Source organism: Thunnus maccoyii, chromosome 8, assembly GCF_910596095.1.
Source record: "Thunnus maccoyii chromosome 8, fThuMac1.1, whole genome shotgun sequence".
Taxonomy (NCBI): domain Eukaryota; kingdom Metazoa; phylum Chordata; class Actinopteri; order Scombriformes; family Scombridae; genus Thunnus; species Thunnus maccoyii.
The window spans coordinates 31,433,909-31,460,106 of record NC_056540.1 but is presented as its reverse complement, the minus strand read 5'-3'; the positions used below and the strand labels follow the sequence as shown (position 1 = coordinate 31,460,106).

At 39.3% G+C, this 26,198-nt stretch overlaps 2 protein-coding genes across 5 annotated transcripts in view; both read left to right on the top strand.

Moving 5' to 3' along the window:
• Positions 1-11,602, top strand: part of shtn3 (shootin 3) — a 43,600-nt gene extending 31,998 nt beyond the window's left edge. Inside the window, exons 10-17 of one of the 4 annotated variants that reach the window (XM_042419655.1) lie at positions 835-1,012; positions 1,932-2,002; positions 2,121-2,224; positions 3,299-3,313; positions 3,947-4,015; positions 4,752-4,878; positions 6,667-6,961; positions 8,145-11,602. In XM_042419655.1, the coding sequence (XP_042275589.1) occupies positions 835-1,012; positions 1,932-2,002; positions 2,121-2,224; positions 3,299-3,313; positions 3,947-4,015; positions 4,752-4,878; positions 6,667-6,961; positions 8,145-8,280 (995 nt within the window). In that variant the 3' untranslated portion in view covers positions 8,281-11,602. Of the gene's footprint in view, positions 1-834; positions 1,013-1,931; positions 2,003-2,120; positions 2,225-3,298; positions 3,314-3,946; positions 4,016-4,748; positions 4,879-6,666; positions 6,962-8,144 lie in introns of all 4 variants that reach the window. The other 3 variants (XM_042419654.1, XM_042419657.1, XM_042419656.1) reach the window with 3 other exon arrangements.
• An 822-nt stretch (positions 11,603-12,424) lies between these two features.
• Positions 12,425-16,455, top strand: thoc3 (THO complex 3). Its single transcript, XM_042418897.1, has 6 exons — positions 12,425-12,674; positions 14,281-14,437; positions 14,950-15,154; positions 15,392-15,553; positions 15,697-15,797; positions 16,281-16,455. Exons 1-6 carry the CDS (start codon positions 12,495-12,497, stop codon positions 16,442-16,444), a joined length of 969 nt encoding a protein of 322 aa, XP_042274831.1. The 5' UTR covers positions 12,425-12,494; the 3' UTR covers positions 16,445-16,455.
• The last annotated feature ends 9,743 nt before the right edge of the window (positions 16,456-26,198 follow it).

Genomic DNA, 26,198 nt, shown 5'->3' with positions numbered 1-26,198 from the left:
TTCATGTTTATTCTGTGGCGGTTCTATGCAGGTCGGTTTATTATAAAGAGTTTTGTGGGTTGTTTTTATTTTTTTGCTGTGTTCCCTCTTATGTTCCTGTGCTTTCTTTTCCCATCTTCTCACCTGCCCTGCATCTAGCATCGTTAGCCCTGTTCTGTGTTTCCCCAGACCTGCCCCGTATCATAAATAAACCTTTGAAGAACAATAGTAAGAATGTGAATATTTTGAGAGGCGTGTGCTTCTCAGGGCAGGAAAATACCCCCCCAAAACACAACAGAGCCACCAGATCCCCTAAAAAGTAGAGGTCAAGCATTCAGACCTGTACAGGTTTTCCCTTTAATTTCTCACACGTCTGTATGTATGTATGTACAGTATGAGGGCCAGTATGCATGTGTAAGTCTGTATGTTCTTATTTACATACATTGCAAAAAAAAAAAAAATGTTGAAAAAAAGCTTAATATCTTAAAAAGCATAAAAGTTATAAAAATAAAAAGTAATAGCATGAATTTCTGTAAATGAAAGTATGCAGAAGTACTTAAAGATGTAAACCATGAGAGGAAGGTGAAGATGGTCGACCAGTATCATGAGAATTAAAACTTGAGGAACTTACTAAAGATGATGGGACAGAAAGTTGCAAGACCATATATATTTACAGATAAACACACATATCTGGTGAATATTTGTGGTATTTACTGAAATAATCTCTTTAGACAGTTTGAGAAAGTCGTTAATCTCACAGATCTTTTTTTTTTTTTTGCAGTACATGGAAGTGATGAGTTAGATGTTTGTAATATTAAAAAGTCTCCTTTGTTTTCTTCTTCTTCCTCCCCACAGTCCGGGAGCTCCAGGAGACCCGGGAAAAGATCGCCATGACGACCAGCCCAGTACCCCCTCCTCCCCCTACACCCGGTGTGGCCCCGCCTCCTGCCCCTCCCCCACAGCCACCTCCCCCTCCTCCTCCTCCTCCTCCACCTCCTCCTCCACCTCCCCCTTCCAGATGCAACCCCCTGAGGTGAGGACGTTTACATTTAATATAAACTGTGACTGAACAACAAAAGAATAAAAGGACGATGATACTACAAACATGACTAAAAACTCATGAACTGTGCAGGATTTACTGTATGCTATCGTACCGTGCTTTAACATTATTCTACAATTTAATTCAGTAATCATAGTGTTGTATGACAAAGTGGCAACAATAATAATAAACTTGTTTAGCATCTTTAGGATCAAACTGAAAGACATAGTAAAGGCAGTTCAGTGCATAAAAGCAGCATTACGTGCAACGTCGACAGCGAGCGGCGCCGGGTCTATTCATGCCTCCTGAAGCATGAAATTCACTCGTGAATGTATATAAATGAGGGTATTCACTGACAGTTTACTGAAAATTACCTTTTAATTATGCATTTAATTTGTTGCTGACTTTGCCTGAGGAGAGATAGAGAGAGAGGTAGAGAGAGAGAGGAAGGGTCCTGCTCGAGACTTATTGAAGTTCTCCTCGTTTCCATATCTTTGTGTTTCTGACGTCAGATGTCAGACATAGTGTGAAAATTGATCACGGTTGAATAAATACTACACATAAATACTTCCTGTTAACCAGCAGTCATTACGAAAACGCTGCTGCAGGTAAAGTCGTTATTTTACACATCAGTTACACATTAAAAAGTCGTCATGTTCAAGTACAGCAGTGAGCATCTAAATGCGGCAGCAAAACATGTATGAGTTATGTTTGTAAAATGAGGAAAATGTCGGCAAAACATCTTTAAACTATATTATATAAACGTGGCTGCTGAAGAACAGACGCTCCACGTATCAAACCTTTCCAGCGGACGGCGACGGAGAAATGAAAGATCTTCGAAAGGGATTTATGATCTGTTTTTCAGAATATAATGATATATCATCCTCAGTTATTGTCTGTCTCTCTCTCTCAGCTCTCTGATAGCCATCATGAGGAAGTCGTCAAAAGGCTCCAAAGCGTCCGTGAAGGTCGAGCAGCCTCCAGGTGGGTTTCACTCCCTGACCGTCACGCCCTTTTCTATCCATGTTGTCGTACGTGTTTATCATGATGCGTTACAACATCTTGGAGTTCTTATTTACGCGTCTTGTTTCTCTCTTTCCAGCTGCTGAGGGCGTAGATGACGTGAAGGTGAAGGCGGTGAATGAGATGATGGAGCGGATCAAACACGGCGTCGTCCTGCGACCCGTCAAGAGTCAGGAGAACAAGGTGAGGACGAGACGGGCGGACAACTGAGAAAAATAACATCAGTGTCGTTTTTTTGGTTTAGCAAAGGTTAAGTTTCACTGCTGCAGAAGATTCTGATGATCCGTGTTTCTATATGTAGTTATTTTTTTGACATGAGGAAGAAGCAGGACGCAGAGATAAAGCAGAACGGGTTTGATAACAGGCAGAGAGGCTGGAACACTAAGATCTAAACACACAGACGATCTGACAAAGGCCACGGCTGAGTGAGCTGGTATATCTACTGAGGGACTAATGAGGTGATGAGGGGCAGGTGTGCAGGTATGAAGGGGGATCAGGTGATGGAAGAATCGGTCTGGAACGAAAAGAGAGTTAGTACTGGGGAAAAATATGTACGATGGTAATGATCTGTTGTCATTTGAAATGCAGTTTGAGATCACGACAACCGGTCGAGCAGAAATTCTGCCTGATTCTAAAAATCAAAAGCATCAAATTCCCTCTTTGTGTTTCCCTGTTGAGCTGCAGGTGGAAGTATAGAAACAAAAAGAGGGACTTTGACACTAAAAAGACTGTAACCTTGAAAGATATCACAGAAGGAGGACTGTGGATTTTGTCCTTCCATTGTAAGTGGATTATGAAGGGATCTTCTAATGGTCAGTATGAACAGGAGAGATGATTATGTTTCAGTGTTCATTTGGGGACCCGACTGTTGTCTTAAGACACACTTGAAAAATGGTGAATCTGTCCTTTAATCTGTACAGCGCTCAGCTTCAGTCCTCATTAGTTTTTGACCCTGAATGCAATAACAGCAAGAAGGTCAAGGGTCAGAGGTGACAGTGCACCTGACAACAGAGGCACTCAGACGTCCCTGTGGCCTTGAAATCAATTTTAACTGCACAAGAGAATTAAACATTTCTGCTTCATCAGTTTGAAAATTAAACATGTTTCACTGTCATTTTATGTCTCTTTTTACTCTGTCCTCCTCCTTCCTGTGAAGCTCAGACATCTGTAAACACTGACTCCACATTATATGCACTCTGGCTGATTGTTCTCTTCTCTCTCTCCTCTCCGCGTGTCTCCTCCTTTGTGCTGCCACAGAGAATAGCAGTAAAAGTGAGTATATTGACATTTGCATCAATCTTATGAGGTGATGTCATCGACGCTCTCCGGGGAAAAGACATTTTCCCTCCCCCTGACCTCACACACACACAACCCAACACACACACACACGCATGCTGCAGAACCTCCTGTTTTAATCAGTTAAACACATTTTAACATCCATTTCTAATAACTTAATGGGGCCGGACGCTTGCTGGTTTATTGTTCCTCTCCAAAAGGGAAGTCTACAATGCTGCTGTAGCAAACATTCAATCAATCTGTCAACAGAGGAAGATCAGTTTTTAATCAGAAAACTCCGACACTGATGCTGCGTTAGATAGTTTTTCCCTCATAGGAAGCTGAAATATCCGACTCGTCAGTGATTCTGGGGCCACTTTCACCAAGTTTCCAACATGAGATCGTTTTCTGTCGTGTTATTTTTGACACATTTAACTCATCAAAAGATATTTGTGACCCATACATGAGCATGTGAGTGGACTGTAGGATCCACAGATGTATCAAGCAGTTGCAAATCACTCTTGTGGAACGAGCCTGTTGAACGCAGCGATAGCGCCGCGCTCTAAGCGTTGACTTACATGCAGAGACAAAACTTACAGTTCAGGTGAATTATTTGTCTTTTTTTTCCAGCCCTTCTCTCCTCCGCTGTGTGAGGAGAAACCGCAGGAGAGCGCCATGGACGAACTGAAAGGCATCCTGGTAAAAACAGCTTTTTTTATCAGCTTTGTCACGATATGTGTGATGTTTCAAAACTGCTGCTTTGAAATGAAAATCCTTAATTCAGTCTTGATAAACAATATCTCACGATTTATATTTGTGGAAATGATTGAGATAACAGTCGCTCCTTTATTTTTTTACTATCTTTGTACCTCTTAGAAGTGACCGAGATCATGAATGTTATCAGTTGTTTGTGCATATATAAGAGGTGATTCTTTAGGGCTTTGGTTTGATTAAAGATTAAAACAGTGACTAACACTAGACAACACCTAAATTAGTACATTATTAGTTATTATTGTTGTCTGAAGCTGAAGATTTGTTTACATCAGTAAAGTTTCTACACAATAAACTTAATTTTTATTCATTCATTTTGATAAAAGAGATAAAACCAATTCCAGTAATGTAAGACAAAAGAAAAGAACATTAAAAAGAAACAGAAATTTAAAAAAACTCTTCAGAGAAAATAAAAACTTAAAAGTTTTTAAGAAGAGATGAAGACATTTTTTATTATGATCAATTAATAAACACATAAAATACAGTTTTTAATCTATAAGTCAATATCTTGAATTCACACCTGCAATTACATATAAATGAGATAATATGTAACTTACAAACAATGACACACTGAGGCTTTAATAAAGCAGTCGTACACTGACATATAGTATTAATGTAATTGTTGTGGATGATAAAGTCCCTGCTGTGTGTTTGCCTCCAGGAGACGGTGAAGAGGAGCCCCAGCCGAGGCTCCCAGGAGGCGGGGCCGTCGCCGCCGGGCAAGAAGGACAGCGAGCTGGAGGTCATCCTGAGACGTCGACGCAACAAGGCGGGAGAAGCCGGCTCCGGAGGTAAACGCACCTGAGGAGGACGCTCAGGGAGGAATGCAAAGCGGACTCATCTCGCACATATTTAAAATTTCCATCCAGTAGAAAGTGATGATGCACTTAACCCTCCTGTTGTCTTCCCATCGATCATGCAACTTTTGTCCTCCCGGGTCAATTTTGACTCCGGAGAACAGAAGTCCACAGATGCTATAAATCCTAATAAAACACCTAAAATTCAATGAAAGTAGTGATCATTACTCTTACTTGCAAAGTGTGTGGTGTGGAACCATCCATGTGATTTTCAGGCAATTAGATGAAATAAAATCCATATTTGTGATATAAAAACATTTGAAAATGGGTCAAATTTGACCCCGAGGACAACAGGAGGGTTAAGGTTGTCCTACCAATGCTCTTTTGACATGAACCTTTAACATAACATGTCAAACCACAAAACTAAATTATGATCTTTAAAGCTCCCCTCCAGATGTGTTTTCAGACATATAAAAATACTCTGCTTTAAATCATAATTTGGGGCGTAATACGGTTTTTCCACAAAAGATATTTTCCATTTCAAAAGTTGGAGGCTTCAAGTTTCCACATCACACTCGTGTAAGTTGCTTACTGAACCACGAGTGGCTCCAAAATAGTTGTGATGTCACAAAACACGCTCATAGCACACGTGTTAAACTGAGATTCAAGGTGAATGCAGAGAAACTTTCCTCCTTCAGCAGATGAAGGAACAAGAAGGGAAACACACATCTTTGAGTCGAGGACTTTAAGGCCTTTAAACTCTTTGATTTGTCAAGAAAATATGTCCATGATTCATAATATCAGATAATAAAATAATATGTAGGCTCGCAGAAGAATAAAACAGGCAAATTGAACAATGATAAAACAAAAAGTGAATTCAGACATGTGGCTGGATCAATGATCTCTGTTCCCCGACGGTTCAGACGAGGTCCTGCTGTTAATTATCATGTCGCTCTGTTAGTCAATTTTCAGAGCATGCGGCGTTCAAACTGCTGAGGTCAAAGGTTCGACTCCCGCTGAGACTGTACTCATAACAATTTCATGCTCTGAGGGAAAAACTGATCTGATTTGCTGTGTCTGTGTGTGTCCAGAAGAGGGCAACCTACACCTCAGAATCAACACACACACACACACACACACACACACACACACACACAGAGCATGAAAGGAGGTCAGATTAACCGCTGACATGGATTTATCCGTTTTTCCGCGATTGATTGAACTGAATACATGAGTGACTCTGGTCTGAAGGGAAGCCGGTCAACTTAGATCCCAAAAAGACTTTTCAAATAGAGAATAAATAAAGTAAAAGAAGCATCGAAGAGACGCATTAAACTGTGTCACTGCCCTACACTCCTCCCTGCCAGAACAGAACAAAACCAGAACAAAATGAAAACACTTTTCCATCAAAAGTACGTTGAAAATGAGAGCAGATTCAGTAGATACAAAGTCAAACAATAATAGTCAGAGAATAATTGACTGAAGGGTGTAGTGGTTTAGATTACAAATTGATGGAGGATGTTAATGTGGGTGAAAATGAGAAATTTATTGAAACCCATAAAATAAACATTAAAAATGCCAAAATAAAACAAAAAAAAAATGTAAAAGTCTGTTTAAACTGTTCAATGAAGGTATTTTAGATATAACAGTGATTTTTACTCACTGATGATCAGACAGTGAACTGAATGACCTGAGACAGACTGAACATGGCAGCGTGTTACATAATTCCTGTTCTCCGGTACGCCCTCGCTCCCAAACACAAACTGTTCTTCTCCTCTGCAGATGAGAAGGAGGGCCAGATGAGCCACGTCTCCTCCTCCGACAGCCTGAACGGAAGGCGCACCAGCAGCGACTCGGGCAAGGATCCAGAGGGGCTGAGCGTTCCCTCCGACCCAGCGGGTCCCAGGGTCAGCCCGGAGAGACGGGGGTCAGGGCCGGGGCCCATCGTAGCCAGGAGGAAGAGCTCCGACACGGGCAAAGAGCCCCGAGTGGGCTCCTGGCAGGAGAGGAGGTCCTGCAGCTCTCTGTCCGAGAAAGAAACAGCAGAGTCTCCGATCAGCAACGGCTGCATCAACAGGTGGAGAATAACGGGGTGGGAGGTGCACGGGGGCTCCGCTGACTCACTTCTACAGCTGCAGCTAATGATAACTTGTGTTTAAATTCATTTTTGCTCCATTAATTGCCAGAAAATAGTGAAAAATACCAATCACAAGTTCCCAGAGCTCAAAGTGATGTTTTCAAATTGTTTGTTTGCTCCAAACAACAGTTAAAATTTTAAAGATATTCACTTTACAATTAAATACAGTGAACAACAAATCTTCACATGTTAGAAACTTAAACTGGAGAATGTTTGGTGATTTTGCTTCAGTCAGTTCCCTCAGATTAAAGGTTATGTTATAAACCAGATAGCAGATCACACAACGCTGCAGCCTGAATGAAGCGGAAGTATTAAATGTTGCCAATTTAGCTAAATTAACTTCAATCATCTCAGCACTACTTTGTTAAATTGTAACTTAATTCAATTCTAATTTTATTTGTATAGATACAAAAGCAGTTCAAAGTGCTTTACATGAAAATGAAATAATAAAATAAAAAAGCCAAATATGTATTTATACTCACATCCATACAAACATATAAGAAATGTACATTCATACATACATATAATGCATGTATGTACATGGACACACACACCTATAAATATCATGCACATAAATACATCATTGCCATAATTAGGGAACATACACATGTGCACACATATGCAACACAAGTAAATTGTTATGTGATGTAAATATTGTTGTTATTGAGAATGTCACTATTTATAATGAGCTTTTGGTTAATTAGTTAACCATGGACAGGGGTCGCAAATTAGCCTCGGCTAGAAATGCTACATGCAATACATCTGTTTCATGTTATTTTAACCTGTTACAATGTTTTGTTTTTTTTGCATGGACCCTGACAAATAAACTAATAAATAAAAATAAATAAAAGTACACATACATACAATGTACATATGCTTATAAATCCCTTTAAGAAAATGCTTGACTGAAAGAAAGATGCTAAATGCTGTTTCACCGCCTGCACTGAGCACATGGAGAAGATTGGCACCTGGTGACGCCAATATATCATATTGATAAAGGAAACCAGGTTTATCGTTTACATAACTTTTCATGTTACTGCAGGAAGTTGACAGTAACCACGTTGCTGTTATTTGGTTGTTTTAGATCTGTGACCTTTGACCTCTCATTGTCCCCGCTCCGCAGTGTCGGGGAGGACGATGGAAACGCGACAGAGAAATGTGTCCGGTCAAACGGAGTTGACCACACCGAGCCCAGAGAAGACGCACACGCCGCCGTCTGCGCCGGCCCCGAGAACGGCAACACCGACGCCGAGTGCTAGGATGGATGGACTCCGAGGATCCCGGTTCAGTTTCTGTCATCTGATCCATGCATTTATTGATTAATATGAAGAGTGATGTCATCAAATATTCACTCTTAGATCAGGAGTTTTAGGGTGCGATCACACCATGGCTTTTTGATTTTACAGGGTCGGAACTAGAACGGAGAAGTTGACTTTATTGTACTGCTGTTTTTGTGGTTTTTTTTTTTCATTTTCACACTTAACCAGTTAAAAGTGAACCAGGGCCTGTAAAGAAAAGTCACTAACATGTAGCTCGTTTATTTACTTGTTTACGGCTCAGTGTGAATGCGCTCTTAACATTTCTGGACATTGTAGAAGCTCCACCTCGTCATGAAGACTTTCAAAACTGGTCAAAACTGTGAGAAAAAAAATCATAAATGCAGCAGGAGTCAAAGGGAATATTAACAGAAGACGCAAGAAAATCTAAATTTAGCAACACAAAATCATTTTTTATATTTATTTTCTAATGGTTGCTTTTCTTCTTACTATAATTTAGTATTATGTAATTTGACCTGTTTAGGCCTTTGATGTCATTACAAGCAGAAAGGTTGAGAACCTGGTTTAATGCAACATGTCTAAAACATAAAAAAAATATTGAGTTTTTTTCTTTAATTTCCCTTTTTATTTGTGCCAGTTTTCCTTCAGTTTTCAGGTTTTATAATCTACAATAACCAGACACATAAAACTTCACTAAAACCACCATCAATGAAACCAAAAGTGAAGATTTCAGCTCAATAAGAAGTCAGTGACAGTGGAGCTTTCTATAATGGTCGATATTCTAAGTTGTTCTTTTCTTTGAATACAAACCTGTGGATCCTGGAGGACTGACTGACTGAACTGTATGAGGGAAGCTGCACCTTTTTTTGCACAGAACCTCCGTTTTCTTCAAACACTTTGACTAATATGATGACTGCGAAGCTTTAGGTTGATGGGTTTTTTTTTGTTTGTTTGTTTTCTTTTCTATTCGATGCACAAAGGATCCGTTCAATATCGCTTTGTGTCATCGGAAGGAATGCACTGTACCGTTTAGGATCCAGTTAATCCGGCTTCTTCTGCTTCTCCTCCTCTTCTTCTTCTTCTTCTTCTTCTTCTTCTTCACACCCGCTCGTACTGAGGGCTGCACAGTTGGCTGTGTGTAATCATATGTTGGGATTTTAATTTAGTCAGTGGCAGTACTGAAACAAATGTATATAGTTTATTTGATGTGGTGAAAAAAATACTGATGATTTTAAATGAAGAAGCAAAAAAAGAGTTTTTCCTTCAACTATAATGACGGATAACCTTGATTAAGTCTGGGACTGTCGGAAATTCTAGGAATGGCTGAATTGGAACACAGTTATCTATGAATATTGAATGTTTTAATGGAAATCTTTGTTCTAAATCCTAAAGCCCTGCTAGCTCCCCCCCCTACGAGGCTGAAATGTTCATTGCACGTAGCAATATGAAAAAGTTGAACAGATCAAACAACATATTGATGGTTTAGCCTCCAATAGTGGAGCTAAAGATGTAAACATGTTACTGAAGGTGGAGAAGAAAGGTTGGGAATTACAACTTGACATCTTGGACTGATGGTGGCGCTAGTGTTAAAATCAAAGAGGGTCGTCATAATTGTTGGTTTTCACTCTCTACAGACTGTAAATATCCTCAGAGAATTTCATGGAAATCTGTTAATTTGTTTTCCAGATGGACAAAGTGTTGGTCAGGGGGATATTTGGATTTGGATGACCCAAGAAGAAATCTCATGATGTCGTCAAAATTAGGGGAGCATAACTTTTCCACAGAAACTTTTACAGCAATCTGACCAGAAATTGCTGTTTTGTTCTGTTCAAAAGTGAAGTTTAAAGTGCTTTTTACATTTTTTTGGAGCAATTATTGACATACTTTAAGTGGTTCCTAATCATGATTATAAATATCTAACAAAATAACCAGGCTGGTGTCTTTAACCCTAATTGTGCAGCCCTACCTGTAATATCCAGGTATTTAGAGTATCTCATTCATGAACTTTCTCTGTTCAGTCCAACCTCTTCCTGAGTCTAAATAGAGGGAGTGAAAACAACCAGGAACAATTTATACAACAAGGGTTAAAATTGTACAGAAAGCCACTTTCTTTCTTTCTTCTTTTCTTTCGCTTTTTGCGGCTGAAGCACCTGGTCCAGGTTTCAGCGTGTCGACTATCAGTGTGTCGTAAGGCTTGTGAAGGTTTATGGTGGAAAAACGGACAAACGTGGAATAGAAACGTGACTGATATTTCAGGTTTTAAAGAGACAGTGCAAGAGATTTTGCCCCTCAAAATAGCAAAGACAGTAGCACATAGTTACAACTAAATCACATCTAACAGAAATCTTCTCAGGGTCCTTGGGACAAAATTTCATCGAATCCACTTCTGGGGCTTGATAAGAAATCGTTTGGGGAGCTGGTGGCATCAGGAAACAAACAGCAAGCCATTTTTTTTTAAAGACTAGGTTTAAAAAAAAAAACAGCTTTGGAGGAATGAGGTGCTTGTGTACTTTGTCTACCTCTCCACAGACACCTGCCTCTAAACCTGAACGTCCCCAGTTACATTTCATGGTGTGAAAAACTCATGAGATATTGTCACTGTCCCTCCACTGGAGAAAAGATGTCTTCCACACGCCTTCCTCCACTGAATCAGCACTGAGTCCAGAGTCCCGTATGCACATATTCTGACACACCCTTATCGTTTCTGTACTCGGTCAACACGCCCGCCATCACATTTCACCGTGCATTCCTTAAACTTTTATTTGTAGGGCCTGCTGTTTATATATAGCTTTCCTGAAATGTGATGCAACATTAAGAACGATTTTGAAGAGTATGCAATTACATAAGGCACATTTGTATGATGCTGTCACACCTTGTCAGTCTTTCTTAAAACACAGAAACACATTTAAAAGTGCATTTTGTTCTGTCCATTAGGTGTATTTTATTCTAATGCAAAGGGCCAGATGTTAGGGAGTTATTGAACTGTTAGGCTGCACATAAAACAAACCCGCTAGAGCCGTTTAAGCTGCCACAGGTCTGAATATTATGCATATCGAGGCCTTGTACAGGCCTCCAGTCAGCTGTAGAGCCGGCCTGCAGCTGGGTTGCCTTTTGGGTCCTTGTACTGATTGCATACAGTTGTTAACCAAGTGGCTACTTAACAAAGGGAATTACTGTATCTGACAGAGTTTGGGTGATTATAGATATTGTGTGTGTTTGGGATATAAATGGAGTGTTAAAAGTTTTTTAAAAAACATGGATTTTCATTTTAGCATCACTTGAAATAAATTGCAAATCAAACTAACACTTGTGTTTGTCTTTATATGAAGAAGAAATCAGCAAAAGCCACAGATGGAAAGTAACAAGTTTTTTCACCCAAATTACAAAAAAAAACCAAAAAACTCAAACAAACAAAAAACCCACATCTGCTTTCCTCTAATGGTATTGTTGTAGTTTTATTTATCCAGTTTCTGTGTTTGAACTCTGCCTCTACACTAAAATATTGTACATCAATGAAACTTTGTGACTATGTTCTTTTGCAGTTTTCGGGGCTTTTCAGCACAAACCTCATGGGGAAATAAAACTGCTATTATTTAACCTTCTATCCGGCATCTTCTGAGGTATTTCGCGATAGCACAGGTGTTTACTGTCTGTCGGGATGAAAACATCTTTACACCAGGTGAAACCAGTGTTTGAATCCAGCATTTTCCACCAACTGTGACCAGCTTTTCAGAGCAGAACTACAAACATGGCCCCGTTGTTCTCGCTGTATGATGCATCCATTATGGAAATATTGCCTAATACTGATTATACTGATTCTTTCATGTCTATTTCTTAATCTGCTTTCTGATCACTGTATAGACAAGAAGTAGCACTGAATCATTATCATAAACACTGAGCCTTTCTAGGCACAGACTACACCAAGATCCAGCTTTTTGTCTTAGTTAACTCAAAAGTCCAAACTATCCCCACTGTGCAGTACCAGTCAAACGTTTGTACACACTTTCCCATAATAAGTGAGAAATTTGGGGTATTTAGTTAGTTGCAATCTACAACCTCACCACTAGATGCCGCTAAATCCTTCACACCGCACCTTTAAAATTAGAATTTGCTTCCCACCCCGAAGCAGAAGATGGCGGTAAAGCTCCTAACGGCTGGTTTCCAACCGTTGATTAAACATTACGTAGAGTGTCAAGATGGCGTCGCAGTATTATCAAGAGATGCAAGAAAGCTTCAAAAATAACAACAAAAGTCGTGAATTCCCGGCTCATACAGCTAAAGTTCACTCGGTGGCGTGGAGCTGCGATGGCAGGAGACTCGCCTCCGGGTCTTTCGATAAAACAGCGAGCGTTTTCATCCTCGAAAAGGACCGTTTGGTGAGTGGCCGTTCAGTCTTCAGGTTAGCATGCTAGCCCTAGCCTCGTTTCAGAGAATGAATGGAAGTGCAGGATGTTGGTCCCTGTGGAAGTTTTAACGTTATCTAGTGACAAAACAAACATTTTCTGCGGCCTGTAATTATGTACAGACTTCAGTATAACCGTGTTTAACATACTACCAACACACCGACATCAAACGTTAGCTGTTGCAAAAATTAGCTATAGCCACGAAATCTGCCTTCGACTTAATTTAGCTTTAACTCTAGAAAATATTACGTCAAACTCCGCTTTTAAATGTCCCGATTTAACATTTTAACTCTCAGTCTAGACGCACACCCTTTCCTGTATTAATTTGTAAATTGATAGAGCACTCAGCAAGTACTCTAGTTTGTAATGATTTGTGTTTTTAAGCGGTAACGACAAATCAGTAACGTTATAGCACGTTATTACATTACCGAACCAAGTAACGTTAACTTAGTGGAAAGTAGCTAAGTAACGTTACATTTACTGAAGTAACTTACTGTACTTAAGTACAATTTCGAGGTACTAGTACTTTACTCGAGTATTTCCATGTGATGCTACTTTATACTTCTACTCCACTACATTTCAGAGGGAAATATTGTACTTTCTACTAGCTTGTAAAATACAACACATTGTTTGGCTTTTGATGTTTTACAAAAAGTTGATTACACTTAGCCGATGTACTTTTACTAAAGGAGGAATTGTCATGCAGGACTTTTACTTGTGATGGAGTTTTACATTGCTGTATTGGTACTTTTACTTAAGCATAGGGTCTCAATTGTGTTTTACATGTACTATTGTAAATTAGTGTTGTACTAAAGCTTGTGAAGTCAGATTTTGTAAGGAAATGATGTCTTAAAAAGCACAGGTTTATCAGGTTTATCATGAAAATAGTATGGCTGCAACTAACAAGTATTTTCATTATCGATTAATATGCCGATTATTTTCACGATTAATCTATTAGTTGTTACCATAGAAGACTAAAGAAACCAGTAAATATTCATATTGGAAAAGCTGGAATCAAAGAATTTGTTGGGTTTTTTTTCATTAAAAAATTGCTCCAAGCGATTTACCGATTATCAAAATAGTTGGCAAATAAATTAATGGTTGACAACTAATTGGTTAATTGACTAATCAAAGTTCTAGAAAACAGCCTTTTACACTCTGCAGGACAAATAAATCGGATGTACCCGATGTCACCCAAATGATACTAAATTAACCAGCTGTTTTCATTGTTTTACATATTTATAATGGTTAACATGTGAAACCATTAATAACCAGTGTACAGCTCATTTTTAATTAGTTGAACGGAACTATTGTTAAATATTGAATATTATTTAGGCTAGATGTAGCTGTAAGCGTTGGCACCTTTCAGGAAGTGGGAAATATTGTAGATGGTTTTTAGAAATTTCTTCTATTTCTGACCAAATTACAATTAGGAAGCTACATAAACTCTTTTTCCTCACTTCATTGCTTGTATACTGTCTCTATAATATATCATGAATGCAGCAGTAACTCCTGTGAAGGTCTGGTTCTGAGGGAATCTGGTAGATGTCTGTTAAATAAGAGCTTCTTTCATCCCCAGGTGAAGGAAAACAACTACAGGGGTCACGGTGACAGCGTGGATCAGCTCTGCTGGCATCCAACCAACCCAGACCTGTTTGTCACGGCGTCCGGTGACAAGACCATTCGCATATGGGACGTCCGCACCACCAAATGCATCGCCACTGTCAATACCAAAGGTAAGACATGGAAATTATTGCTCTACAGGAACCCACAGTCATTCATTGGAAGGGAACATATTTGAGCCTTATGATTATAATTGACATAAATCTGTATATAGCTGTTAATATAGCTGTTAATATAGCTGTTAATTGCCTAATAAAAATCAAACCTTCAACTTTCTCCCTGTTTGGATAAGTTGATCAGAGTGGAACAAGTTAGGAGTTCTGATCACCATGAAATCCATAATATATGTGAGAACTTTAGCAGAACTTAGCACGACTACAAACTCGCAGCCAGAAGCTTCACAGCAGGACTCCAGACGCTAGTTTTCACAGTAACACATCTCGAATTACACCTCCTACGACTGACGAGACACTCCGCTTCCTCCCTGCTGCTCTGTTTCCCTCCGTCCACATGGAAAAGAAAGACATTTATACACCACATGACCTGATAAACTCATGTCTTTGAAAGAGAGAATATTAAACTCTTGATTTCCTGTTTTTTTTTTGTTTTTTTTTGGTTTTTTTAGGCGAGAACATCAACATCTGCTGGAGCCCTGACGGTCAGACCATCGCTGTCGGGAACAAAGACGACGTGGTGACCTTCATCGACGCTAAGACTCATCGCTCCAAGGCGGAGGAGCAGTTCAAGTTCGAGGTGAACGAGATCTCCTGGAACAACGACAACGACATGTTCTTCCTCACAAACGGCAACGGCTGCATCAATATCCTAAGGTAGGAACCGCACAGAGCCAAACTGTGGCAAAATTTAATTTAAAAAAAAAAAAATCTGGTATGAAAGTGACTGAACTGGTCGTCGGGAATGTAAAAAGACGTTAAAAAGCTGACAACAAACATTTCGAGATCCACCTGGTGTGAAGATCTTTTTTAGATTATCGTAACTCTTGCTGCATCTCGTACGCGTCTCCAGCTGTGTGACTGAGCTGAAATCAACTGTCTGGTTGTTTGCAGTTATCCGGAGCTGAAGCCCATTCAGTCCATCAACGCTCACCCGTCCAACTGCATCTGCATCAAGTTCGACCCCACAGGAAAATACTTCGCCACAGGAAGCGCTGACGCCCTGGTCAGCCTGTGGGATGTGGACGAGCTGGTGTGTGTTCGCTGTTTCTCCAGGTCAGTCTCTGTGTGTGTGTGTGTGTGTGTTTTCTGTGCCTGTTAAAATTGGCATCATTGTGACTTGTCCCTGTAAGGTTATGTTGCTGAATCTTTCTTTGTATGGAATTATAAACCTCTTCGTATTTGTGTTGCTCTCGCAGGCTGGACTGGCCGGTGAGGACGCTGAGCTTCAGCCACGACGGGAAGATGTTGGCGTCGGCCTCCGAGGATCATTTCATAGACATTGCAGAGGTCGAAACAGGTCAGTACGACATCCTGTCAGGTCAGAGAGACCTTGTCTGCAGAACCAAACACTGTGGCAGGAAACCAGGTATCTGTTCTGAACAGGAAGTTCACTGGTAAAAGAAGAAAGAAGTTTAGGAGTCATTCTTTGTTGGTAAAAATGAAAGAGTGAATGTTCAGACGTTGCTCAGGCAAGAAAACTTTTCTGTCAATTGTTTTGGTGTATTTCACAAAGGCAACAGCTGTGGAGCCTTTTCAGTTACAGTATAAATGGAAAATCCTCCATTTGTTTCATTTTTGTTGAAAGTTATCTCAAAAAAGCAACATTAGGCAGAAACATCTGGAGTTTGTGAATCAGAGGAAAGGGAAATGGTGCTTGACAGGAATTATGAACGGAATCTACATCATCACTAACTGCCTTTAACAGGCCCAAAAGTGTTTAATTTATTTGACATAATTTTACTCTTCCTCAATTCTTGTGTGTGTGTGTGTGTATTTGTAGGAGAGAAGCTGTGGGAGGTCCAGTGCGATTCTCCAACCTTCACCGTCGCCTGGCACCCCAAGAGGCCGCTGCTGGCCTACGCCTGCGACGACAAGGAGGGCAAGTACGACAACAACCGAGAGGCGGGCACCGTGAAACTGTTCGGCCTTCCCAATGACTCTTGAGACGCATCAGCTGAGTTTGTTCCGGTTAAAAAAAATGAGTCTGCTGTCTCCTGAAGTCTGACCGACCGTGAGGAAATTAAAAAGGAAGCATCACAAGGAAATGAGGATGCTACATTTGGCTGAAGTGACTTTTACCACCAGCAGATGGTGCTGCTGCCACATCAGGAGTTACTTACCTTTCCTATAAAACAGCTGGCTTTATTCCATTTTTGTACACAGATAAAAACATGATCCCGGTGCTGTAATATATTGTTTTTTATGTAAAATATGCATTGTTTTGATATTAAAAAAATGGTCTTTTTATATCTTGTGTGACATGAGTTCTTACTGATGAATGTTAATGTTGGATTGTTTGTTTAATCAAAGTAATGAAATTATTTATGTCTTTTTCTCAGTTCTGTAAAGTGTGACGAGGCAGTTTTTTACAGGCTGATGGTTTAAATTCTCCAAAGCACACTAGACTAAAGTCTGTTCTCACATGCTGTAGAAGATGAAACATATTTATTACACTTAGTCCAGAAGAATCCATAGAGGCAAAGATCAGAGAAAAGATCCGCACACTGTACCGTAATAGCTCCCAGCTAATTTAACTGAGCAACGTTTCGATCTATCAGAGATCTTCGTCAGGCGTCGTCAAATCACCGTCACAGAGACAAAGATGAACAGTATGTAGGCACAAACGCATTTAGCACACAGGTGATTGTGATCTGCATGATCGATTGAGAGTCAATCTGCTCCCGAGCTGAACCAATCAGAGCAGAGCTGGACAACACTGTCTGATACTCCAACATGTGGAACAGAACGTTCTTCTGAGAAACAACATCAATATTATATAAACTCATGTGAAATAGAAAAAGTTGAATCAAATATAGATCATAAACCACATAAGTAATTTAAGAAGTTACCATAACAACCGTTATATAGAAAAATACATGGAAAAATAGAAAAAAATAATATATTACATTTTTTGGTAATGCAGGCAAGTTCATCCTAATAATTAGCTAGAAATTTGTGTTGAAACCTACGACAGAAAAGGCAACAGAAGAAAAAGAATGAAAAGGGAGGCTGCATCAACAAATATAAACCTACTGGAGAGACAATAATATTTAATGTTAAAGTATCTGTGAAAGTAAAATGGAGTCTATCAATCATACTTAGAAAAGATCCATCAAAAGTTCAAATAGAATGTCTCTCTTTTCAAAAGGATGTTGTTGATGTCTCCTCCCCTTCTGGGAGTTTTCACATGTTCAATACCAATGAGTTAAAGTGCACAGCTGCAGGATTCTAACTATAACTATCAATCACATATTTTAATCTTTATTTTGTTTGCACAGATTAACTTGAAATGCAAAAAGGTATGCATGTTTATTGATGAAATGATGGCAGGACAGGCAGGTTTTAATTCATTTTTAGTATTTTTGAAGATGAAGCTCACAGTGTTTTTATGTTGTTAAGGGCTGCAGCAGAGAGTCTGAGCAGAAAAACATTCATTTAATCACTCTGGACTTTGAACCGATCTGACGTGTGATGTGTGTGTGTGTGTGTGTGTGTGTGTGTGTGTGTGTGTGTGTGTGTGTGTGTGTGTGTGTGTTGGTAATAAAAGGTGGGGATTAAACAAACTTAGACCAAGTCAACATGCATCCACACAAAGCCCTACAATTTACCTACACACACATTACTCTCCCAAAGATGAACTTGTTTGATTAATGACGCCAATATTGACCTTTTATTAATGATTGTTCACCACTGATAAGACAGCAATACTGAACTAATGATCAAATATCATCTTCTGCATTGTGTATAATGTGCTCATTCACCTGCTTTTATCACCTGCGTCACATCCCCGTCGTCCCTGCATCATTTTCTGTGAATCCTGTGTGTGACCATGACGTGTGAAGGGTTGGTCATTTTAATCCTCCACGGAAAAGGTTGCCAGCAAGATGGAAAACTACTAATAAAGTAAACAGCTGCTGGCCATAAATTGTTTCTGTAAATCATAAGGATTATAACTTTAAACTCAGCTTTGAGCGTCTCATAATTTACTTAAAGGACATGTTCACAATTTTTCCACAATCTGTCTTCAAACAATATTCAGATATGTACATTGACACATGTTTTGCTTGCTTTAATTAGTTCCTCCTGTTCATACTGACTGTTAAAAGATCCCTTCCTGATGTGCTTTCAATCCACAGTCTTTGTTCTGTACAAAAATACAAAAGTTTATCTGAAGCTAATACGAGTCTGAATTAGTCAAATCAAGTGGATATCTTCTGAAGCAACAGTCCTTCTGGTGTTGAATTCCCTCTCTGTGTTGCAGATAGAAACAAAAAGAGGGAATTTGGCACTAAAAAGAACTAACTTTGGAAGATATCCACTTGATAACTCATTCAGAAGGGATCTTCTAATGGTCAGTATGAACATGAGAAATGACGCTAGCAAGAAAAACCTCTTTCAGTCTTCATTTGGGCTCCTGACTGTTGTTTCAAGACAGACTTGAAAAACTGTGAATGTGTCCTTTAAGTGTTTCCATTTTCCAGACTGCTTACTTTTCCTCCTCTACATTTCATAATGACTGACTTTTTTATTGCGCTATTATTTGATGCTGAGTCACTGGTTACTTTGTCGATTGATTTGTCCATCCTTCTTCTTTTCTTTCAATATCAGTATAAACTACTTTCCCTCTGCAGACTTATAAATATCAAACATCAGTCCAACTCTAAAGCAGTGAGAGTGTCTGTCCAGGTACTTTTCTCCTGTGACGACTTCATTTTCGTCCACCGTGACAGACGTACGCAGCGTGAACCCAGAGTCGAGGCCCTCGGCCCGGGCCGGTGACAGCTGGCCGCTCCCTTTCCTCCCCCCACCCCGAGCCTCAGGCCAGCAGGCTGCAGGATGTTTTCGCTTCGCAGCTTCCTGTCATCGTAGCGGGGATGTCACAAGGCTCCCCGCTGTCCCCACTTTAATTTAAAAACCACATGAGAACCTTGTCGTCCAAGAAGACAGAAGAGCTCAAAACCTGTGAAATCCTGTGAAGCGTCATCTCTGCTGAGTCACTGGTATTAATGAATGAATATAACCTATCCTCAGAATGAATATATATTATTTTAACTTCAGTTTATTGATTTATTTGTGAATATTTGTGCTTTTTTTTTGGCAAACAGCTGCTGCTGAAAATAGTTTCACTGCTTGAACATAATGTAGCTGATTTATGTGGTGAACAGAGAGCTGCGCTGTGGGAAGACTATATACCTCACTTCCAGTTTTATTTGAAGTTGTAAAGTGAATTTTCACAGCTAAAAGTTTGAGGGAAAGACGAGGATTTATACAGAAACAGGAGCTTGTTATTCCCAGTGAAACAACATCACTGGTTGTTTGTTCAAATGCCAGTTATAACCTATGATTACGTTTACCTGACAAGGAGCTTTTGTGAATTATGACTTGTGTTTTTCTTTGCAGGAGCAAAGCTGAAGGTAACGTGACTTTGACACAAGACACAGCTGTTCACATCTGTTTCCTTCAGCAGTCAACTTTGTTCATCATTTTCATCATCAAAATTCATCATTTTTATTTCCTCTTCAAGCATAATCACAAACAGAATAAAGAGCAGAAACCCATATAAGCCACCAAATGTATGACGTACAAGAAATAGGAACATTAGAGCACATTTATCTGCATCTATAACCCATAATATAGATGAAAATGCAAGTGCAAATTAAAAGATAAGTTAATATATAAACAAATAAAATGCAAATAAAAGAAATAAACTCATGTAAAGCAGCTAAAATGCCATTAAAAGAACAAAACTTAAATATAAAACAGATAAAAGTGCAAAACATATTGAAGTGCATATACAACATAATAAAATGATGACACCAAATAAAAGCACATTTAAGATGGAAATGACAATATATAAAGAGAAATATAAAAGTGATGTGTTGATGTACAATAAATGTAATCAACTAGTTTATGAGCATAAAGCTAACAAACCACCACTGACACATGAAATCATTTGTTGTTTTGTTTGGAGGATTTCTAGAGATGAAATGTTTCTAGTATCTGTATCATAATGACATAGAGATGGATTCTTGGGACATTTTTGTATTTTTGTCTCACTTTACTCGTAGCTCATTCTGACATAAATATTCAAACAACCAACTCTGACTTTTCACTGACATAAATTCAGCATCTGTTCTCTGTAAGGGAGGAAACTACAAACCTTTTATCAGCTGTCTTTATAGTCCACAGGGACGAGTGTTAAACGCTAAAAAAAAAAGAGTCAATGTAAAGTATAAAATCCAGCCTTTTACTCTGACTTTTAACTACTAAACAAGATTTATTTTACACTACTGGAAAGTAAAGAAAACTGTACTTCTGAACAATTTATGTGTTTCAGCTGAGCTTTAAATTGTGAATGTTAACAGTCAAAAATTTGCAATATGAAAATAGTTTCCATGAGGAAACATGTCTGCATACTGGCCTTTTACATTTGCATACTTTGTAACTGATGGATGATTTTGAAGAATAAATTCTTAAATCTCCTGACCAACAGGACAAGAAAAGCTAAAAGTGTTTGTGTATGACATACTGTGTGTGTGTGTGTTTGTGTGTTTGCTTAGGGACCATTTCAAAGCCAACATGCAAATTGGTTGAGTCAAGCACCTGCTATTGAATTTAGCGACGTGGCCTGGTGCAGTCGGATGGCCCTCGAGCGTGTCATCCCATCAGTCTCCCTGCTGATCCCAGCTGTTATTTATTGCATCCGAGACATTGTGAAGAGGTCGGTCAATATCCACGGATGTGATTGCCAGCGAGCATCATGGGACGATAAATCAAATATAGCTACCTGCAGGGGCCTCCTTCATCTGCATCTGTCTCATTGTGTAAGCAGGAGGGTCTATCTGGTTAGACTTTTAATGGTCTGATCTACATGGAGCAACCTCACCGTTCCATTTACCGCCGGCCTCTAAATCACTACTGTTTTGACGTTTTGATGTGCCTCTGAAGCTCGGAAGTGGATAGAGAACAGCATTAAACACTGCTGCTGGTGTACGCACAGTCCAAATAATAATTTTCTTCCTCTCCAGCTCAAGTAGGAACACTGCAGAGAGCTAGCAGGACAAATCTGTAATAACCTTATTTCACTGCTGATAAATGTTGTTCTCTCACTGTAGCAGTGATTCAGGCAACACCTTAAGGCAACAACATATTGAAGTTTAGGGAAAAGTTTCTCCATTTACTGCTGTAATGCTGCGTTCCAGATAACTTCGAGAAGTTGCGGTATCCAAAGTTCAAACTTGTGTAACCTCAGGCCAAATTCAAGAGACTGTCCTCCCGAGAAAAAACGACACAATAGGATCGTAATGTCAGTCGCCCGAAATCGACATGTCATGTAGCGGTACTATGTCTGACTTGGAGCAGCAGTGCAGTTCAGATGACGTTTATATATTATTATACAATATATGCAGACAGATTTCTTCATTTGGTGGACAGCTTAACCCAAACTGTTTAACTGGTTAACCCCTAGAAACCAAAACTACGATCATCCCCTAACCTTCAACCTTATCATTGTAGCCATGACGACGAAGGTGGCCAAACTTTAAGGAAGTAGTAACTTTAATCCACCACATGTTTCTCTAACATTAACAAACTGATCATTTTAGCCCAAACCTAACCAGACCTTAACCACTGAGTTGTCACATAAAACATCATTATTTTTTTTTACAGTAGTGACAGTTTTGGAAATTATAAATGATGTTGTCCTGCTGGTTACTGCCGATGGAGGCGCCGGATTAGAAAACGCTGCTATGTGTCGTTCTGGAGTCAAACAACGTATTTGGTTAATTGGTTTAATTTCTTTCTCCTAAGATTGCTAATTATCTGTTGCCACACTCAGGTTAGGGTGATGTTTTTTAAAAGGTACACGTCTGATTTTATCAAGGTTTGGAGTAACGTCCCCGTGCAGCTCACTGTTGAAGTTTTGAGGTCTGTTGTTGAGTTTAAACACCTCATCAATGAATCAAAATCAGAAGCTCTTTGTCATTGTTTCACTCGTTTTATTTGTTGAGTCATTGATGGCTCTTTTTTGTACATATCAAGCAAAAGACATGGAGTTTTTATGACTAGTAACATGAATGGGTTTAATATAAAACACTCCAATTGGCTTAATTCCAGGTTAAGAGGTTGCTGCTAAAAACAGAGAAATTATTGATCCTGTTACATTTATTGACAGAAAGACAAAAGGCCTGGAAAACCAGAAAATTAGGTTTAGTTGTAAGATTATGAAGGTTAAAACTCTGCAGCCAGTGACCCTTCAAGACTCTGTTAATTACAGATCAGAAAACAAAATAATTGAAATGTAAAATTTGGTTAGTAGGAGGATTCAGAGAAAAGGATGTTTAAAGATATTTTCCTTTGTTCAGTTGCCAATTTAACATCAGTCTCATCTCTTCATTGTCAGACATGACTGAGCTTTCAGCCGTCTAAACTGTACTTCAGCCATGTGCTGAATGCTGAATAATTAATTTACCCCCAAGGATAAATAAAAGGGTTATATTAAAGTTGGCAGGTTAACATGCTGACATTAGCATGTTTATACTTAACATGTGAACATGCTACGCTGGCATCAGTGTGAAAGTACAGCTGAAGCTGACAAGAATTTGGTCGTTTTTAGTGGGTATGTGAAGAGATCCCAGTATTTGTATTTGTATCTGTATTTGTTGAGGCAGCAAAATTATTTGTATCTGTATTTGTATTCGAATAAAAGTGGAAAGAGGCTTAAAAATCCCGTTTTTGTTTTTATGACACTTGATTTTAGAAAATTAAAGTGTTACAATAAGTGTTCATGAATAAAATACCTTATGAAGGAGGTTCCCATACCGGGTCTTGAACTGGAGTCTCCCAGATCATAGACGACTGCGCTGACTACTGAGCTAAAACTTTACTCATCGCCTCATTGCAGACAGACTTCTACCTATTTATACACCCATAACACAGAGAAAGCACAGCGTGTAACATGTAGGGAGGAACTTCAAAGGCAATTATTGCTTTGCATTTTTCATTTATTGCCTATTTTTTACAACCTAACTTTGTGGAAAGGAGAAGGGGAACAACAGGTTATGGAGAGTCCCTTGAGAGCACTTTGCTTGTGTCAGTAGCTCAGCTTTATCTCTGGGGAACACCCCCAACAAATCATTTTTTTAAGTATTTGCATGAAACAAATATTCGTATGAAGCCCACTATTTGTGCTTTGCTGAATAATGTATTTGTATTTGGGCACATCCCTAGTTTCTAGATGAAAAGTTTGGGGATCACATTTAATGGCACACATTTAAAACAAAACACAACAAGAATGTTTATTTCTGCAACATACTATAAATGTGTAATCACAAGGACACCTTCTGCATCCCGACAGCCTTTTAATATTCATTTGTACCTAATGTGTTCAACATGTTAAACGTATGGAAGGTGAAACAGTGTCACAAATAAGCTCATAACATAAATCGGGTTTCAATCTGATCAATATTCTCATTCATTGAACTGCAGTTTTTCCCAAGGTGATCCTCCTCTGCATCATCACACGGAGTGCTCAGATGTGCTCGGGCATGCTGATCAATCCATTCAGATTATAATTCTTTCAGACAAGGTGTGTGTGTATGTGTGTACACATTTTGCATGTGTGTATGTGTATCAGCGATGTGTTATTGTGTATTTATTCCTCTGTGTGTGTGTGTTAAGGAGGGGCAGCTGCGTGCAGAGAGAGATAATCAGACCCACCCGTCCATTTGCTTCAGTCAAAACGAATTAGTCTCTGGATCTGTTAAAGGGCACTTCCGCTGTTCTGGATAATTGCTGTGCTGAATTGACCGGAGGCTCCCTGATTGATTTTTGGAGAGTTTTGGTGAGATGAGAATCTTTGATGTCTGGTCACTCTCTCTCTCTCTCACTCTCTGTTTTCCTGATAGGTGACTTTATTTCAGCCTGAGGAATGAAAATCAACACTGATGCTATTAAAAACTGAAAAAAAGCAGATATTTCATTTATTTAATCAGGTTGTCTCATAAAAAAAGCTCTTTTTCATGAAAGATCTAAGAACAAAGATAATTCATAATCAGGCAACCAGCATACAGAAACAACACAAATAAAGCCAAACAACCACAACTGATTGCAGAATTGATAAAAAACAATTACAAGAGTCATAAAAATATCAGATAATATCAGCTGTTCATCTGATGTTGCTTGATTTGAAATGTGAAATGTGAAATTTTGTCCTTAAAGGACCATATCTCTGTCAGTCAGGTCTGTTGGTCAAGATAACATTTCCAAATGAGCATATTTATATGTACATCACATGTAGGTGCCAGGATGTTGGAAAACAGCACCGATGAAAAGAGTGACGTCTGCACACCAACAGAATATTTAAAAATAGTTACCACTCTCATCATGTAGCTGATGAAACCAGTCTGGGGTTATAAACATCTGAACATCTGCTATCAGAAATTTAAATCTTTGTTATTTTAACAACATTTTTGTTGTGCGTACAGAAAAAAAAACTACATCCTCCATTAAAAGAACTACAAGCATGGCAGCGCGGGTACTTGGTTTTGTCCGTATTCATAAAACTCCTCAACGCTTTCTGTACCATGTGAAGACTTGTACAGCGTTTGCTCCTCTCTTGTCCTGCAAACATCCAGGACTTATGGGAAACGATGTTCGTTTAAGGCCACTTAAATAACCTGAAAATAACGATATCAGATCTACAGACCTTATGTACAACTAACATATGAAGCAAGTCACATCACATACTGTTGAGAGTGTTTCTGTTCCAAGACTGGATTTCATACTTATTAGCATAGTTACAAATATAAATGAGATTTTGAGGTTTTCCTACTTCTGGAACAGAATCTGGAAGCTCTGGTTTGACTTTGGCTCTCTATGGGACTATCTGGGAACCAATACAATGACAGAAAACACATTGAAGCCACCAGGAGAGCAAGAACCTGTAAGATCTTACAAATAAACTGTTGTAACTGCAGGTCGGTAGATAGTGTTGTTCTCTTTTGGCTCGTCCTGCTGAATGTTCGTGTCTAATACAGACCACATTCTGAACGATGAGTGTTCGCCACTTCCTACCTGTAATGCAAGCTCAGCTTTAAAAAAACAATCAAGCAAAACCTGCCTTTTCATGGTGATAATTCAATGACCCCTCAATTTTTATGTGTAACGCTTTTTATAACTTTTATATCATGCACGAACCTGCACGATGGAAGAATTGTGATGCCGCTGCCGGGCCTCTGTTGCTCCAGTGGAGGTGGATGGACGGGTGCAAACAGAAATCTGTGGTTATACTGGGAATTTAAATGTCCTGAACGGTGGTGAATGTGATGGAAAAAAGGAACTGAATGAGAGCAGGTTGTTCAGTCTAGTGCTTCTGGATAAATGGAGGTGAAGAAGAGACATAATAAAAGTCAGGTCATATTCCTCTCCTGCCTGCATAAACTGTATAGAAAGCAGCATGTGTGCTCAGCAAACCCTCTCTGGATAAATAAAGACTACAGCTGCAGGTTCACCCGACTCGGAGAGTTTATCACAGACAACAATACACGATGTTCAGGTTTCTAATTTGTGTTTTTTGACCTTGGGGAATAAGCGGCGAGGACGCAGATTACCGCTTTAACTAGAAGTGTAGGAGTCAGGACTTTCCTTTCTGGAGAGGCAGTGAACTGCTGACAGCGGCAACGCTCGGCTGGCTGAGCCA